The sequence below is a fragment of the Myotis lucifugus genome, unplaced genomic scaffold, assembly GCF_000147115.1.
Source record: "Myotis lucifugus unplaced genomic scaffold, Myoluc2.0 scaffold_10, whole genome shotgun sequence".
Lineage (NCBI taxonomy): Eukaryota > Metazoa > Chordata > Mammalia > Chiroptera > Vespertilionidae > Myotis > Myotis lucifugus.
Genome location: NW_005871058.1, coordinates 2518988 through 2533143, shown reverse-complemented (window position 1 = coordinate 2533143; position 14156 = coordinate 2518988). Strand labels below are relative to the sequence as shown.

Sequence of the window (14156 nt, the reverse complement as noted above, 5' to 3'; positions counted from 1 at the left end):
TCAAAGCCAATATGAGAATCACTCTGACCTCAAGATTCTCTTTTAAGAACTCACCTGATTAGTTCAGACCAATTCAGGTTAATCTCCCTTTGATGAGCTCAAAGTCAGTGTATTAGTGTCCCGGCCTCAGGAGCGATCTCCCCTCATGTGCACAGGTGCTGCCCACACTCAAGAAGAGGTGGTTATTCAGGATATGCACACTGAGCAGGGGGGAGTCCTAGGGATCATCTTAGAATTCTGCTGCCATATAACTTGAGACCTGATGGAGCAGAATTTACCAGAGAGAATATGGCATATGAGAAAAGCCCGAGACTGTGAGCAATTTGGCAATTTGGAAAGAAAAAGGAAGTCCCTTGTGACTGGAACCCAGAGAAAGGAAAGTGGCATAGGATAAGGGAGCGACCACATTGGGCATTGGCCGCTATAGTGCTTTTCAAGAGAGGCCATGGGAAGCCATCAGATCACATGCATTTTTCAAGATGTCTCCAATGTCAATGAGAATGTACAAGGCAAGAAGGGAATTGGAGGGATCCCAGCTACAGGGCTGTTGCAATCATGGAGAAGAGGAGGGTGGCTTAAAGGAGGATGATGGCAGTGGACGTGAAGAGAAGTGGATGGATTTGAGAGCAACGTGAGCGGTAGAATCAGGAAGACACGGTGATTAATTGAATGTGGGGTAAGGAAGAAAGGAGTCAAAGGAGACTCCTGGACTTGAGCAACTGGGTGGATGGTTGTGCCATTTCCCAAACCTGTGGTCACTGAGGAGCAGTTTTGCGAGAAAAGTAGATTCCTTTTAAACACACTGAGTCTGACACGCCAGTGAGACAGCTGAGGCAAGATATCATGTTGGCCATTGGCTGCGCCCATCTGCAACTTGGGAGAAAGGTCTGGGCCAGAGAAGTGAATCTGGGAGACATCAAACAATAGCTGATGTCTGAAGTCATTGGGAAGAGGTGAGATCACCCAGGGAGAACAGGACCTGTGTACAGTCCTCGAGTAATCCCCACTTAAAGATCTGCTATACGGTAGTTGAGTAGTAAGTGGCTATTTCACACACCTATTTCCTGTTGCTAATGCTAATGTCATCTTTATGGAATGAACATTGTGGGCCACTTAGGAATACACAATGGCTCCAAGGCTTCTCTCCACAGGGGCACAGTCAGTATATATGACTGTGTGTGTGTGTGTGTGTGTGTGTGTGTGTGTGTGTGTGTGTGTGTTGTGGAGAGAGAATTGCATCAAAATCAGCTGAAGAATTTTTCTGAACTACATTCACAAATTCTGGTGCGTCCCTAAGGAAATCAAGAATTTAAAAATGCAAAAGTTATTTTAGAGACATATGCCCTCATTTTCCAGAGACAACTGAAGTGCCAGAAAGTACAAGTCATTTACCCAGGGACACCCAGCTGGTTAGGTGGCAGCCCCTCAGAGAGGAGTTGAAATTCTTAGCGATTACGTCAGGTCCTATCACCCTCCAGAAATGTACATTTCTCCATCAGTTTCAGAGGCTGGGTTCCAGATCCATCAGGAAATTCTAGCATCGTCTATGGGTTAGCAGAGTATCCATCGAGCATTCAGTAACTATGGGAGAAAGAAGGAAGTTCTTACTTGTTGAACCACCCCCTGTACGACTCTGTCAGCTTTAGAACAACCCTGAAAGGTGGGCATTGTTATCCTCACTTTACAGATGAGGGAACTGAGGCTCACAAACTAAGTGACATGCCCAGAGACACACAGGTAGTGAGTGGCAGAGCCAGACTTCAAGTTGATGTTTACCACTGGACATACATTCATATTAGGATGCAGAGGGAACTGCATGAACTGTACCCGGGACTCAAAGTGTAATTAAGCATTAAAAAAAAACACCACAAAATGACAGTGGAATTGAGTTCACGTTGGCCTCAGCTTTTCTGTTGTGGATCAGCAGTTCTCAAGCCCAACTGCCTTGGTTAGAACCCGGCTCCCTCCTTACTCATGGTGTGACCTTAGTCATGGTCCCCGACCTCTGTGCTTTAATTCCTCTTCTGCAATAAATCAGAGCAATAATGATGCCTGCCTCATAGGCTGGCCTGAAGATTAGCTTATTTAATGTGTACAAAAGCCCCAAACACGACCAGCATGTAGTAGGTGTCCACCTCTATTATTTTTTTCTCCAAGAGGCTTACCTGAGTTATTTTGGGGCAAAAAAGGAGAAATTAATATCTCCTTCTTGCCCCAGCATTTTAGGGGTTTGCTGCGTTTTACAAACAGCATGGTTATGGGAACATGGTATCCAGGTAGTTGCCTAAAGGGATGCAGAACAGTTGCAGGTGGCCAACCTGATTTGACCCTTCAAGCTGTTAACTGGAACCGGCAAGGCAAGCACATAGAGGCCTCGGGCGCTTTGCCTTCGACTCTTCTCCTGGCCTGGAATGCCCTCTTCTCAGATAATGGAACAGCCTTTGTCTGCACTGTTTTCAGGTTTCAGCTCAAATGTTGCCTGATCAAAAGGCCTGTCCACACTACTCTATCTAAAATAGTATCTCCGTCTCACCATTACTTTCTATTTTGTGGCCCTTCTTTATTCTTCTAAGCACAGAGAGGTGTGTAGATTGAGGGTCTGTGTCCCCAGGAGACCTTGAACTCCATGAGGGTCAGGATGGATTCTGTTGAATGTTGATGAGTAAATGAGTGTTCTTAGAGGAACCTATAGTGGATGCTGGGTGCTGTGGAGGGACAGGGGTCAGGATTTGAGGACTTGGCTTTCAGGGTTTCTTTTGGTTTAGCCTTGTAGTCAAAGACTGGAAAGTCCTTCCCAGATACTGGTTCCTAATGTGTTGCTTCCCAGGTTGTTACTTGGATAAGTGCTGTGTTCTTCCCACCACCACCAATATGGTGTGGCCCTTCTTGGAAATAATAACTAACATGTCTTTAGTGTACTGTGTGTATCTTACCTGTATTGTGTCATTTAATACAATTCAGTAAATAGATATTACTATCATTTCCCATTTTACAGTTGAACAAACTGAGGCATAGAGAGGTTCAATAGCTTGTCCAAGTCACAGAGACGGTAAGAGGAAGACAAGAGTATGAATACAATATGAATATGTGCAATCCATCCTCAGAATCTGCATTTCCAACTAACCCCTGTGATTCAGCTCCCTATGTGGTTCTGGCCCTACACTCTCCCAGTGACCTCCTCCAATCCTGTGGACTTTAGTATTGTCTATATCCTGGCCACACTTACTTTGTGTCTCTGGCCAAGCCTGCACTCCTGAGCGCCAGACTCATTTATCTAACTACCCAAGAGACATCTTCTCATGGGTATCTTGAAGTGAACACTTCCAAAACTGAATTTATGATCTACCTTAAAGACCCCACTCCTGAATCGGTTTTTCCCTCAGTGTTCCTTTCTCAGCAGGGTTCTGGGGTGTAGAGATGGAGGATGGATTGCTTGGATTAGACAATAGTATGCTATTTTTTTTCTAACAATTGCTTTATCTAACCTTCCCTTACTAAATTTTGACAAACCAAGGCAAGTACCTTACCTTTGCATTCCTAACATCTGGTACGTAGAAGGTGTTCAATGTGTTCTTGCTGAGTAAAGAGGTGGGGGACGGAATGTTTTCTGTGGATTGTATTTATTTCTACTCCAGGTAATTTCCATGATACTTAATTTCTCTAGTTATTCATCTAAGGACAGTTTCCAAACTTCTCTCAGTGTTCATTTTTCTTCTCCCTGGGGTTCTAACCTGAGGGTTTTTTTCTTGCAGTATGTTAATGAAATGACTCTAGGTTTCAGAAAAATCATTCTCACTTCTCTTCACTTTGGATTCATGTGGAAAGGAATCCTTACTAATGAGGAAAAACCTATTAAGAGACAGTAGCATAATTATTCAGCAGTAGAGAAACGAATGATATATAAGCCAAATACTAATTAGCAATTACCTGTGTCACATTTAGTTTTTCTGGGCTGAAGTTCAGTTACTCCTTGAAAAACTGAATACAAATAATAAGCCCCATACACACAGAGACACACATGCATGTCCGGTGGTTATCAGAGTGGGACGTCCTAGTTTATTTCCCTGGCTAAATTTAGGGTCCTTTGAAAATGCTTTGCCTCACACTGACTCACATGTAAGTCTCATGTCTTTTAGGTCCCTCCATCTCCACCTCCAACATCTTTCTTTGGCCTGGCCCATCAACAGCATCTCTCTGTCTCTCTGCTTCCCTGGAACTCTCCCTTTGAATTGATTCTCCACAAAGCAGCCAGAATGATCTTTGAACACCTAAATCCAAATGACTTCCTGGTGTTCCTAGATTCGATTCCACCGCATGCTCTGGCCCCTGCTCCCTTTTCAACCTCTTCTCATGCCAATTTCATGATTCACACACTCCAGCCTCTCTACTCTCCTTTCTGTGCCTCAAACATAGGCCATGCCACGCCATTTCCTAGATGAGGGCCTTTGCACCTGGAACACACTCATCCCATGCTCTTCTTTTAAAAATATTTTAAAATTAATTTCAGAGAGGAAGGGAGAGATAGAGAGAAAGAGAGAAATATCAGTGATGAGAAGGAATCATTGATTGGCTGCCTGCCACATGCCCCATACTAGAGATAGAGCCCACAACCAGGCCATGTGCCCTGATCAGGAACCAACCGTGACCTCCTGATTCATAGGTCAATGCTCAACCACTGAGCCATGCCATCCAGGCCAGCCTATGCTCTTTACCTCCTTCTTTACATCTCAGCTCATGTCTCCTGCTCAGAGAGGCCTTACCTTGACCTCTAGTCTATGCTCCCCACCTCATAACTTTCCCCCCCATTACTTTGTGATCCTTAGAACACTCAACACTTCTGAATTTATCCCTTTCGTTTAAACTTTTTGCCTATCTTTCTAAAAATCACCCTTGCAGAATGTAAATGCCATTCGTATCCCTTCTGTTCACAGCTAGGTCTCCAGTACCTGGCACACAGTGGTATGTTTGTTGAATGAATATGTGCACATGCAATGGCCCAACGTATGTTTGAAGAATGCCCTGAACTTACACTCCATACAAGTTCATGCGTTCTAAGTTCCAACTCAATTTAAACCACAGGAGACTTGGATAACCTTTTCAGTTGAGTTTCTTTTTTTCTGTTTCAGTCCTCTCTAATAAATAGTGACATTATCTTTGTGAAGTTGCATGCCCCGTGGGAAGTGCTTGGAAGATACGCAGAACAAATGAATGTAAGAATGCCTTTCAGGTAGGTGTCAATGTATTTTCCCCACTCTCTCTGCTGCTTCACTATAAACCTAGTGCACTCCTCTCTTGGAACAAATAAAGCTGATGAGCAGGCTGGAATGCTGCAAGAGAAGAAAATCCCTCAAATGTTTAGGAAGTGCAGTAGGTCTCATGGCCAATAATTCATGGCTGATTCATTCCTTAGCAGTTAGATACTTCAAGTGTCTGTGAAAAAGAGTTTTCCAAGGGGCATTTTTATTCCCATAGTGCCATTTTTGGAAGCCCTTTGTACTGCTGCTTTGCTGAGCAAAATTCCAGGCATCCAAGGTGCCAGATGATCTTCATGGTCCTTAGTGATGAGTCCCTTCCAGAAAACATGAAATGAGTTCTATAGAAACAAGTTCAAGAAATGTCATGAAAATGTGTTCTATTTTAAAAATAATTGATATTTAAATTTTTAAAAGTCAGTTCATAAATATTGTGCCACACAAGCATTGATATTTATTCATTTTAAAAATATATTTTTTATTGATTTCAGAGAGGAAGGGAGAGGGAGAGAGAGATAGAAACATCAATGATGAGAGACTTATTGATTGGCTGCCTCCTGCACGCCCCCCACTGGGGATCGAGCCTGCAACCCAGGCATGTGCCCTGACCAGGAATCTAACCATGACCTCCTATTCATAGGTTGTCCCGCAGAGTCATACCAGCTGGGCATTATTTATTCTCAGAGGAATAGGAAATACTTTGTGTGGATTGCTTATTTAACCCTTTTCGGTCCAACATCAAGGCTGACACAACAGGCCAGGCGCTAGTAGCAGGTCCAACGTCGAGGCTGACTCGACAGACCAGGTGCTAGGAGCAGGTCCAATGTCGAGGCTGACTCGACAGACCAGGCGCTAGGAGCAGGTCCAACGTAGAGGCTGAGGTCGACACCGCAAACCAGTTCAACATTCAATCCCGTCAATTAATTTGGACCAGACTGTTTGAATTCCAAAAATAAAATTGGACCGCAAAAGGTTAAAAGGATCAACTTAACTTCATCTCACAGTGAAGATTCTTATTTTCCCTATAGGTTAAGGAAAAGTGATTTTCATTTTTTAGATAGAAATAAAATAAAGTACTACACTTGAAAGTATAAATGCCAAGATATGTGGGAAGTCCATAATGGAAACTTCTAAGGAAGGTGGAGTGTTTTAGTACCAAGGACAGTTCTAAAGGGACGAAACTGCTGCATACTTTTGGTTTGCAATTTGCCAGTAAGACCAAGTCATACAGTAGGAACTAGACACATTGGTCCAAATTCTAAAATATACCTCTTAATGAGCTGTAGAAAGTAATAGAGGCAAAGTTTTCAGCTGCATTCATAGAGACAGGGAGGAGCTAGGGACACATTTAGAGAAGAGTAATTTCCATTTAGAGTCCTGTAACATATCTCCCTGGTGTATATTATATTCTTCATGTTGACCTTTATGTTAGAATATTAAGTCAAAATAGAGGCTGGGATTTCTAGCATCTATTTTCTTTGAGGCAGAATTCTCAAAGGAGTTGAGATACCTAGTTCTAATCTTTGGATTAACTTTTGCCTTTAAAATGTTGAAAAGGAAACCTAAGAGCCCAAGGATTTTAAAAAGATATATTATCAATAAGAGAAGGATTATTAATTTAGTTTCCATTGAAAATTGTTACACTCTAATTATAACTCACTAAAGCTAATTATGTATCAATGCTATAACCATCTAATATGGATTAATACCATATCACACACGAGGACCACTACAATATATGCTTAGATAGGGTGATATATCAGATCAACATCTTCTAGCCAACAAAGCTAAAAGTCTACCTTTTGGTAAAAGCAAAATAGTGAAACTTAGTGAAATTGATACTCCCCTCCCCAACAGAAATCACAAAACCTTCTTCCAGAACAGAAGTCTGGAGCCAAGAGCCCAAGCAGATTGTGTAAACTTGAGCATTGCTAACGTAGAGCAAGTTCCTTAGTGCTTGGAAGGACTTCCTACCTGAAGGACTGGCCACATCATAGAAAAACACTCCTGCTCATTACCTAGCAGAAAAGTGCTACCTGTGAGCAGCGTTAATACGTTTCCTTTTTAAAAAAATATATTTTTATTGATTTCAGAGAGGAAGGGAGAAGGAGAGGGAGATAGAAACATCAATGATGAGAGAGAATCATTGATCGGCTGCCTCCTGCATGCCCCCTACTGGGGATTGAGCCCACCCCCGCACCCCTACCCACCCCCTTGCCCCCACCCCTGGGCATGTGACCTCACCAGGAATCTACCAGTGATCTCCTGGTTCATTAGTCGACGCTCAACCACTGAGCCGCACCGGCTGGGCCATTAATTCGTTTCTGCTGTAACAGTAAGAGAATGTGATCCAAGCAATAAAATGAAAAACATAAATAATGAATAATAATTTTCTTTTTAAATGTAGGAATTCCTTTAGGACAACAGTTTTAGGAGGAAATGCTATTCATGTGTGGACACTAATCGGCCTCATAAATATTAAGGCAGTTTTAACTTAGCACAGCTTCACTTGAGGGGTTTAGAATTTTTGCTGTCATCTTGTGAGACATTTCATAACAACTCTAGCCTAAGGATGTATATGCATTTCCAAAAGAGGAACTATCCTGACATATTATTTCAACAAAATGTACAAACATCAGTTTGCTTGAATATAAAATGCCCTAACTAATCTTATCTGTATTTATTATTTTCTGTAGACTGCAATTCTGAATGCCAGGTTTAGTTTTCTTGAATTTTTATTCCTATAGTGTTTGAAAGGAAATTGAGGAATAGGTTTCTGGTGGGAAATTGCTAATAAAACCTGCTTATTAAGTACCTTTATGTCCATGAATATGGTGTTTTTAATAGGCTATTTGAGAGCATTTTTAGGTTACAGAAAATTGAGTAGATAGTACAGAATATTCCCATATGCTCACCCCTTCTCACCCCACTCAGTCTCCTTATTAATTTATTACATTAGTGTGGTATATTTCTTATAATTGATGGACCAGTATTAATACATCGTTATTAACTAAAGCCCATAGAATTAATTTAGGGTTCACTCTTTCTGTTGCACAGTTCTGTGGGTTTTGACAAATGCATACGTCCTGCATCTACCAATAGGATATCTCATAGAATAATTTCACTGCCTTAGGCTCCTCCACCTGTCATCCCTTCCCTCCACTCCCCACCCCAACCCAAAACCCAGGCAACCACTTACCTTTATATTGTCTCTATAGTTTTGCCTGTTAACAACATGGATATGTTTTTTAAGTTTTCACAGATAAAAAAATGATTTTAGAGATATAAGCTTTCCATTTTTCAAAAGTGAGATAGCTCAGTAACAGTTCAGAATACATATAAACTACCTTGGGTTCATAACTAGTCCATTGGTTGAAGCCACCATAAGGAAAAAGAGATGGCATTTTAATAAAGTAGCCAACACATGTGCTCTTCATTCCAGCTACACCCAGAATTTTCATTTTAAAATGTAAACCGTGCAGAAACACAGAAGTATGACATGCCCTTATTAAGTTCCATTTTAAAAAATATTTTCCCGGATTCCTTAGTTTACATCTTTAATTCACCTATAACCAGGACCACTGGTTAGTCAGTAAGTCCTTATGTGGCTATTTCCAGCTGGATGTTGATGCTGGCTAGTTAGTGTTCTTCTCATAATGGTTGTAAGATGCCTATGTTTTTATTTTACCCCTGCTTATATCAAATGACAGAAGGGTCTTGTAAACTCAAAGTGCTATGTAAATATTAGTTACTATAATGGTGCCCCATAAGTTATGGACATTGCCAACAGGCTGGCTGTCCATCTCTGCATCCCTGAGAAAAAAGGTGATGGCAGCTGAATTCATGCAAATACCAGTTGCTCCAAATCACCACCCTGTACAGGTTTGGTAGACCAGTGGCAACCATGAAAAGTCATGGTCATGAGGAAAGAAATATCGATGGAAAATGTTCCCTAAGATTTCATGACTCAAAAAACGCATGCCCTGTGTTCTCACTACATTCCTCACTGTTAATCTCTTTTTAGTTTTTTCTTCTTCACCTCTTACAGGCTTCTGTCTTCAATCTCCTTTCCTTCCTTGCTAGTTCAAACTGTAACTGACGATGGGTTTTCTTCTCGACTGGCTTCATTTTTGCTGTTCTTCCAGGAGAAAAATCTATTACCTGCCCCGCCGGTACAAGTTCATGAGCAGGTCAGTAGCATGCTGTCATGGAAGTGTTTGTCTGGTCTGTTGCCTTGTGTGCTCCAACAGTGACAAGGAATGCTAGAGGGGCCTTGGTCACATGGGAAAACTGATTGCCGTGCACTCCAAAAATAGCTATTTGGGGGTCGAAGGCTTGGATGGAAATTCCCAGGGCAAGATGTAGAGAGAGAAGAGAAGAGGGCCATTGGCCACTCCTTGGAAATCTGCAGGAAGGAGCCAGGAAGAAATGGGAAGAAGATGAAAAGGAACAATTTGAGATGTAGGAGGAGAACAAAGGGAAGGCAGTGCCAAAGGCACCAGAAATGAGTTCCAGTAAGAAGGGCTGTTCTTCAGCTACTGATGAAGGGTAAGAGCTGAGAATCGGTTTTTTGGTTACTATGGTAACTGCCATGCTAGCGGTCTCCATGGAGTGGTGGTTCTCAAATTTTAGCATGTGTCAGGGTTATCTGCAGGGATTTTTTTGTATTCAGATGGCTGAGCCCACTCCCAGGCTTTCTGAGGTGAGGCTCTATAGTGATGCTGACGTTGCCGATCTAGGATGACATTTTAGACTGATGACCACCCAGTGGAGGGTCATGGAAACCCAGTTACCACTGGTGGGGAATGGGCCAGGTTCTGAGGGATTAGAAGTATTGGGGGTTCACCACCACCTTGATGAGTTTTGTGGCCAAGGAAAGGAGAAAGAGGGGATGAACTTGGAGCCAAGAGGATAGAAGCAGAGAAGATGCGTCCAATCATATATTCTCCAGGTATAGAGGGGAAGTTTTGAGTGAATAAGAGCTTGGTAAAGCCCTATTTCTAGAATTAGAAGAACAGCTTCCTAACCACTAATCTCTGGCCTGGAAAAGCTGGTGCTACTTCAATTGAAAAATTACAGCCATAGACAAATGTAGTAGGCATGAGAAGGCACTAGAATATTCTGGGAAAAAGATCATCTGACTATGGTGGTATAACGTGATTCAGGATGGCCTCTTAGGACAAATTTCATTGCTTTCCACATATAATTACGTTTTCGGTATCACTGTGGTGGTGTTCGTGAAACCCAGTATCTGGTGTAAATTTCAAAATGTAGTTTGTCAAAAAATGTTGTGTATACTTGAACTCTTCCTCTTACCCAAGAACAGGCTGATTTAGATGATGACCAGTCCTGTCTCTTTGTAGCCAGGTTTGGTGTTGCAAACTGAAAGGCACATGTACAATGTGTGGTTCTGGTCTCGAGTTCTTGTGGCATACCAAATGCAGACGTTTAATTTAGCTTTTAGTTTAATCCATATAAATGATATTACATCTCAATAATTCATGAAATGATCCCTGAAATAAACCTATCTTCTTTAAGGGTAAGAGAAAATTATATTATTACCAGAGGCCTGGTGCACAAAATTTGTGCACTCATGGGGTTGGGTCCCCCAGCCTGGCCTGTGCCCTCTCACAGTGCAGAAGCCCCGCGATCCATTGCCCCAAAGAGGTAGGCCCCGCCCACCCATCCGGGGCTCCTCAATGGATTGCCCCAAAGAGGTAAGCTGGAGCCAGGGGTACCGCCTCCGCACCTCGCAGAGCCGCGGGACCCTCGGCCTCACCACGGGCCCCACCTCTGTGCCACGCACACAGCATCAAGCCCCCACCCATCCACACGCGCCCGCTGCACACGCAGCCTCATGGTGATTGCTCATTACGACGTGATGACCACATAGACTTTTATTAGTAGAATAAAGTTTCTGAGCAGACAGAGAAATAAAGTACCTTTTCACAAATATCTTTATTTTAAAAGGTCACCTGACTCTCATAAAGCATACTCATGTAGTTCAGATACATATTTTTGGAATAAATGCTCTTTTCATCCATGTACTTGGTCTATTAAATGTTGCTGTGACTTATCTTTGGGCAGACTTAACAAGCATTATAAGTTACCTACCCAATAAAGAAAGGGAATTAATCATCTTTCTTTTGACCCTTTAACTTGTCTCTTTTTTTTTTTTTGCCTTCACCAAATAGTACAAATGTAGTCTGTAAAAGATATGATTACAAAGACACACATCTGACTCTTGTGGGTGGCTTGTAGCTAAGTCTCATTACTACTCCTTCCTTTTGCCTCCACTTCCCCACACACATCCCGCCCGGGGTTGTCCTGTGCAGCTGTGGGCAGAATGAATGCTGGATCCTGCTGCATTAGACATTCAGCGCAGTTGTAATCTTATCAAATGAGTATGCAGGCAAATCAACAAAATGGCTTGTATATTTCCATCCCCGCTTTAAAAAATTAATGTGTGTAAATGTTCCAAAACCTTTGGACTCTCTTATAAGGTATTTAGGTTGCGTCCCAGTTAGTAGCCTTGTGACCTAAAAAGAATCATATCAACTTCCAAAGCTCCCTAACTTCTATCCAAGGAGAATCTGTAAATATAGGGGACTTGGCTCTAAGAAGAGGAAAAAGAAATCCAAGCTGGCTGATGTCTAACTGGTAGCAGTCCAGGGAGGCCTCAGTAGCTGTAATGTAGGGCTGTGTGTGGAGTCTTCATTAAAAAAAGAGAGAGAAAAGAAAAAAGAGAGGAGAGGAGAGGAGAGGAGAGGAGAGGAGAGGAGAGGAGAGGAGAGGAGAGGAGAGGAGAGGAGAGGAGAGAAAAAAGGAAGGAAGGAAGGGAAGGAAGGAAGGAAGGAAGGAAGGAAGGAAGGAAGGAAGGAAGGAAGGAAGGAAGGAAGGAAGGAAGGAAGGAAGGAAGGAAGGAAGGAAGGAAGGAGAAGGGAAGAAAGGGGGAAGGAGGAAAATTAAAGAGGAGAGAGAGAGAGAGAGAGAGAGAGAGAGAGAGAGAGATCTGTATGTTCCCTCTAAGCATATCATCCTGAAAACGTAATCTAAATGTTTGAAACGTGATGCTATTATTATAATATTCTGGTGTGGGGAAAGCAGGTGTCCCTGAAGTAGTCTGTTGTGTTTAATTCAGCCTAATTAAGTTGTCATTAGTACAAAGTCCCTCCTGCATCGTTAATGGCTCAAGGGAAAGGCCCTTTTCTTCTGCTTCTTCAGGGTAAACCCACAGCATCCAGGTTGGGGCTATGCACACAGTAGGTAATTTATAAAGACCTACTGACAGGTTAGCATGGGGACAGTGAAGTCCTTTGCATGTGGCCTTTAATCATCACCGCTCCTAAGGTTAGAAGGATATTTTCCCCTTTAGAGCTGAGGGAACCCAATTTAAAGAGGTTTCAGCAGAACCTTCCCAAGGCAGTTTCCAAGGCTCACCCTGGAGAGGCATAGTATGACAGGGGTCAGGTTCGTGCCCATGTGCTTGTCCTGTGCTACCAGCTCTTTCCAGCTATCCGGAACTTCACCTGCCATGAATCAGCATTTGGGGGGAAACTCTGAACTTACCACAACTTTCTATCAAAGTTCCTGCCTTTTAGTTCAGATATTAACTTGACAAGTTAAGGCCGGAAATGCCCAAGTGGATGATCCATCTTCTCTTTATTGCCTGTGTGGTCTGTAAGAGGCCTTTTGCTTAGTAAGTGTCAGGAGTAGAACAAAGTGACATGTATCCAACCACATCAATGCTCAGTCATTAAGCCAACATCTTCTTTCTTTTCCCTTGAGCCCTATATTGAAGAGGCAAATTGGGCTGCTTCCTGATTGGTTGGGTTCTTGAATTTTACCTAAGTGCATTTCAGGATTGCCTGTTTGGGGAAGTGTATTAAGTGTAAGATAGAAGCACAGACCTCAATATACAAGTGAGGATCCTAGCTCCAGAATTTCCATTGAGAATGCTCTTTATAGAAGTTCGTTGTCAGCATTTTCTTCATCCTAAATACGACCACTTAACTGAGCATTTTGTACATCCCAGGCATTGTGCAAACACCTGGTACCCATTATCTTGTGTCGCCCTCACCACTGCCTCATGCAATGGATGTATTAGCTCCGAGAGGTTTGGTTACCTGCCCAGCGTGGCACTCATGACTGGCCAGCTCTACAACCAGGATGTGAACCTGCTTCTGGCGGATGCCAAAGTCTTCCATTCTAGATGGAAGGTTATCCATTATGCATTGTGAAAAGGAAAGCTCTTTATTAACTGAAGGTTGTTTAGAATGATGCAGCCAAGATATTATTGCCCACGTCACAACCAGTATGTATCTCAAGAGCATCTGGAGGCTCATCATTTAGAGATGAGGATACTGAGGCTCCGTGAGGAGAAGAGGCTTGCCCCGGGCACACTGACGTACAGTGACAGAGTCAATGACCTCACTGAGTCTCACACATTCTAGCCCAGTAGCTTTTGCCCTTTGCATTTCTTCTTTGCATGGCAGAAGGGGCCCTCAATGATGTCTCGGGGGTGCATTTCGGGGACAGGAGTGTGTTTGCAGAAGAACAGCTAGTTGTCCTCCAGTCCCAGAGAGACAGACCCTTGTTCCCAGAGCCACCAGATGGGCAGTTGGGGGCAGCATGTGGGACATCAGCGCCAGCACTGGGAGCCTAGCACACGTTGGCCAGACCTCAAGGGGAAGGTCACGCCAAGACTATTGTAGGAGGTGTGTTAGTTTCCTATTGCTGTTGTAACACATACCTGCAAACTTGGCTGCATAAAACAACACAACTTTATTATCTCACAGTGCTATGAGTCAGAATCCCAGGAGATGAGCGCTTAACTGGTTTCTCTGCTTGGGGTCTCCCACAGCTGAAATCAAGGTGTTGGAAGGGAAGGGCCATGGGGAGAAT

The 14156-nt window shown here is 42.9% G+C and overlaps 1 protein-coding gene across 1 annotated transcript in view; it reads left to right on the top strand.

Annotated features, from left to right (window-relative positions):
• Positions 1 to 14156, top strand: part of ANO4 (anoctamin 4) — a 293207-nt gene that overhangs the window by 190092 nt on the left and 88959 nt on the right. Inside the window, exons 8-9 of the mRNA XM_023749873.1 lie at positions 5127 to 5227; positions 9398 to 9442. Coding sequence (XP_023605641.1) covers positions 5127 to 5227; positions 9398 to 9442 — 146 coding nt within the window. The remainder of the gene's footprint in view (positions 1 to 5126; positions 5228 to 9397; positions 9443 to 14156) is intronic.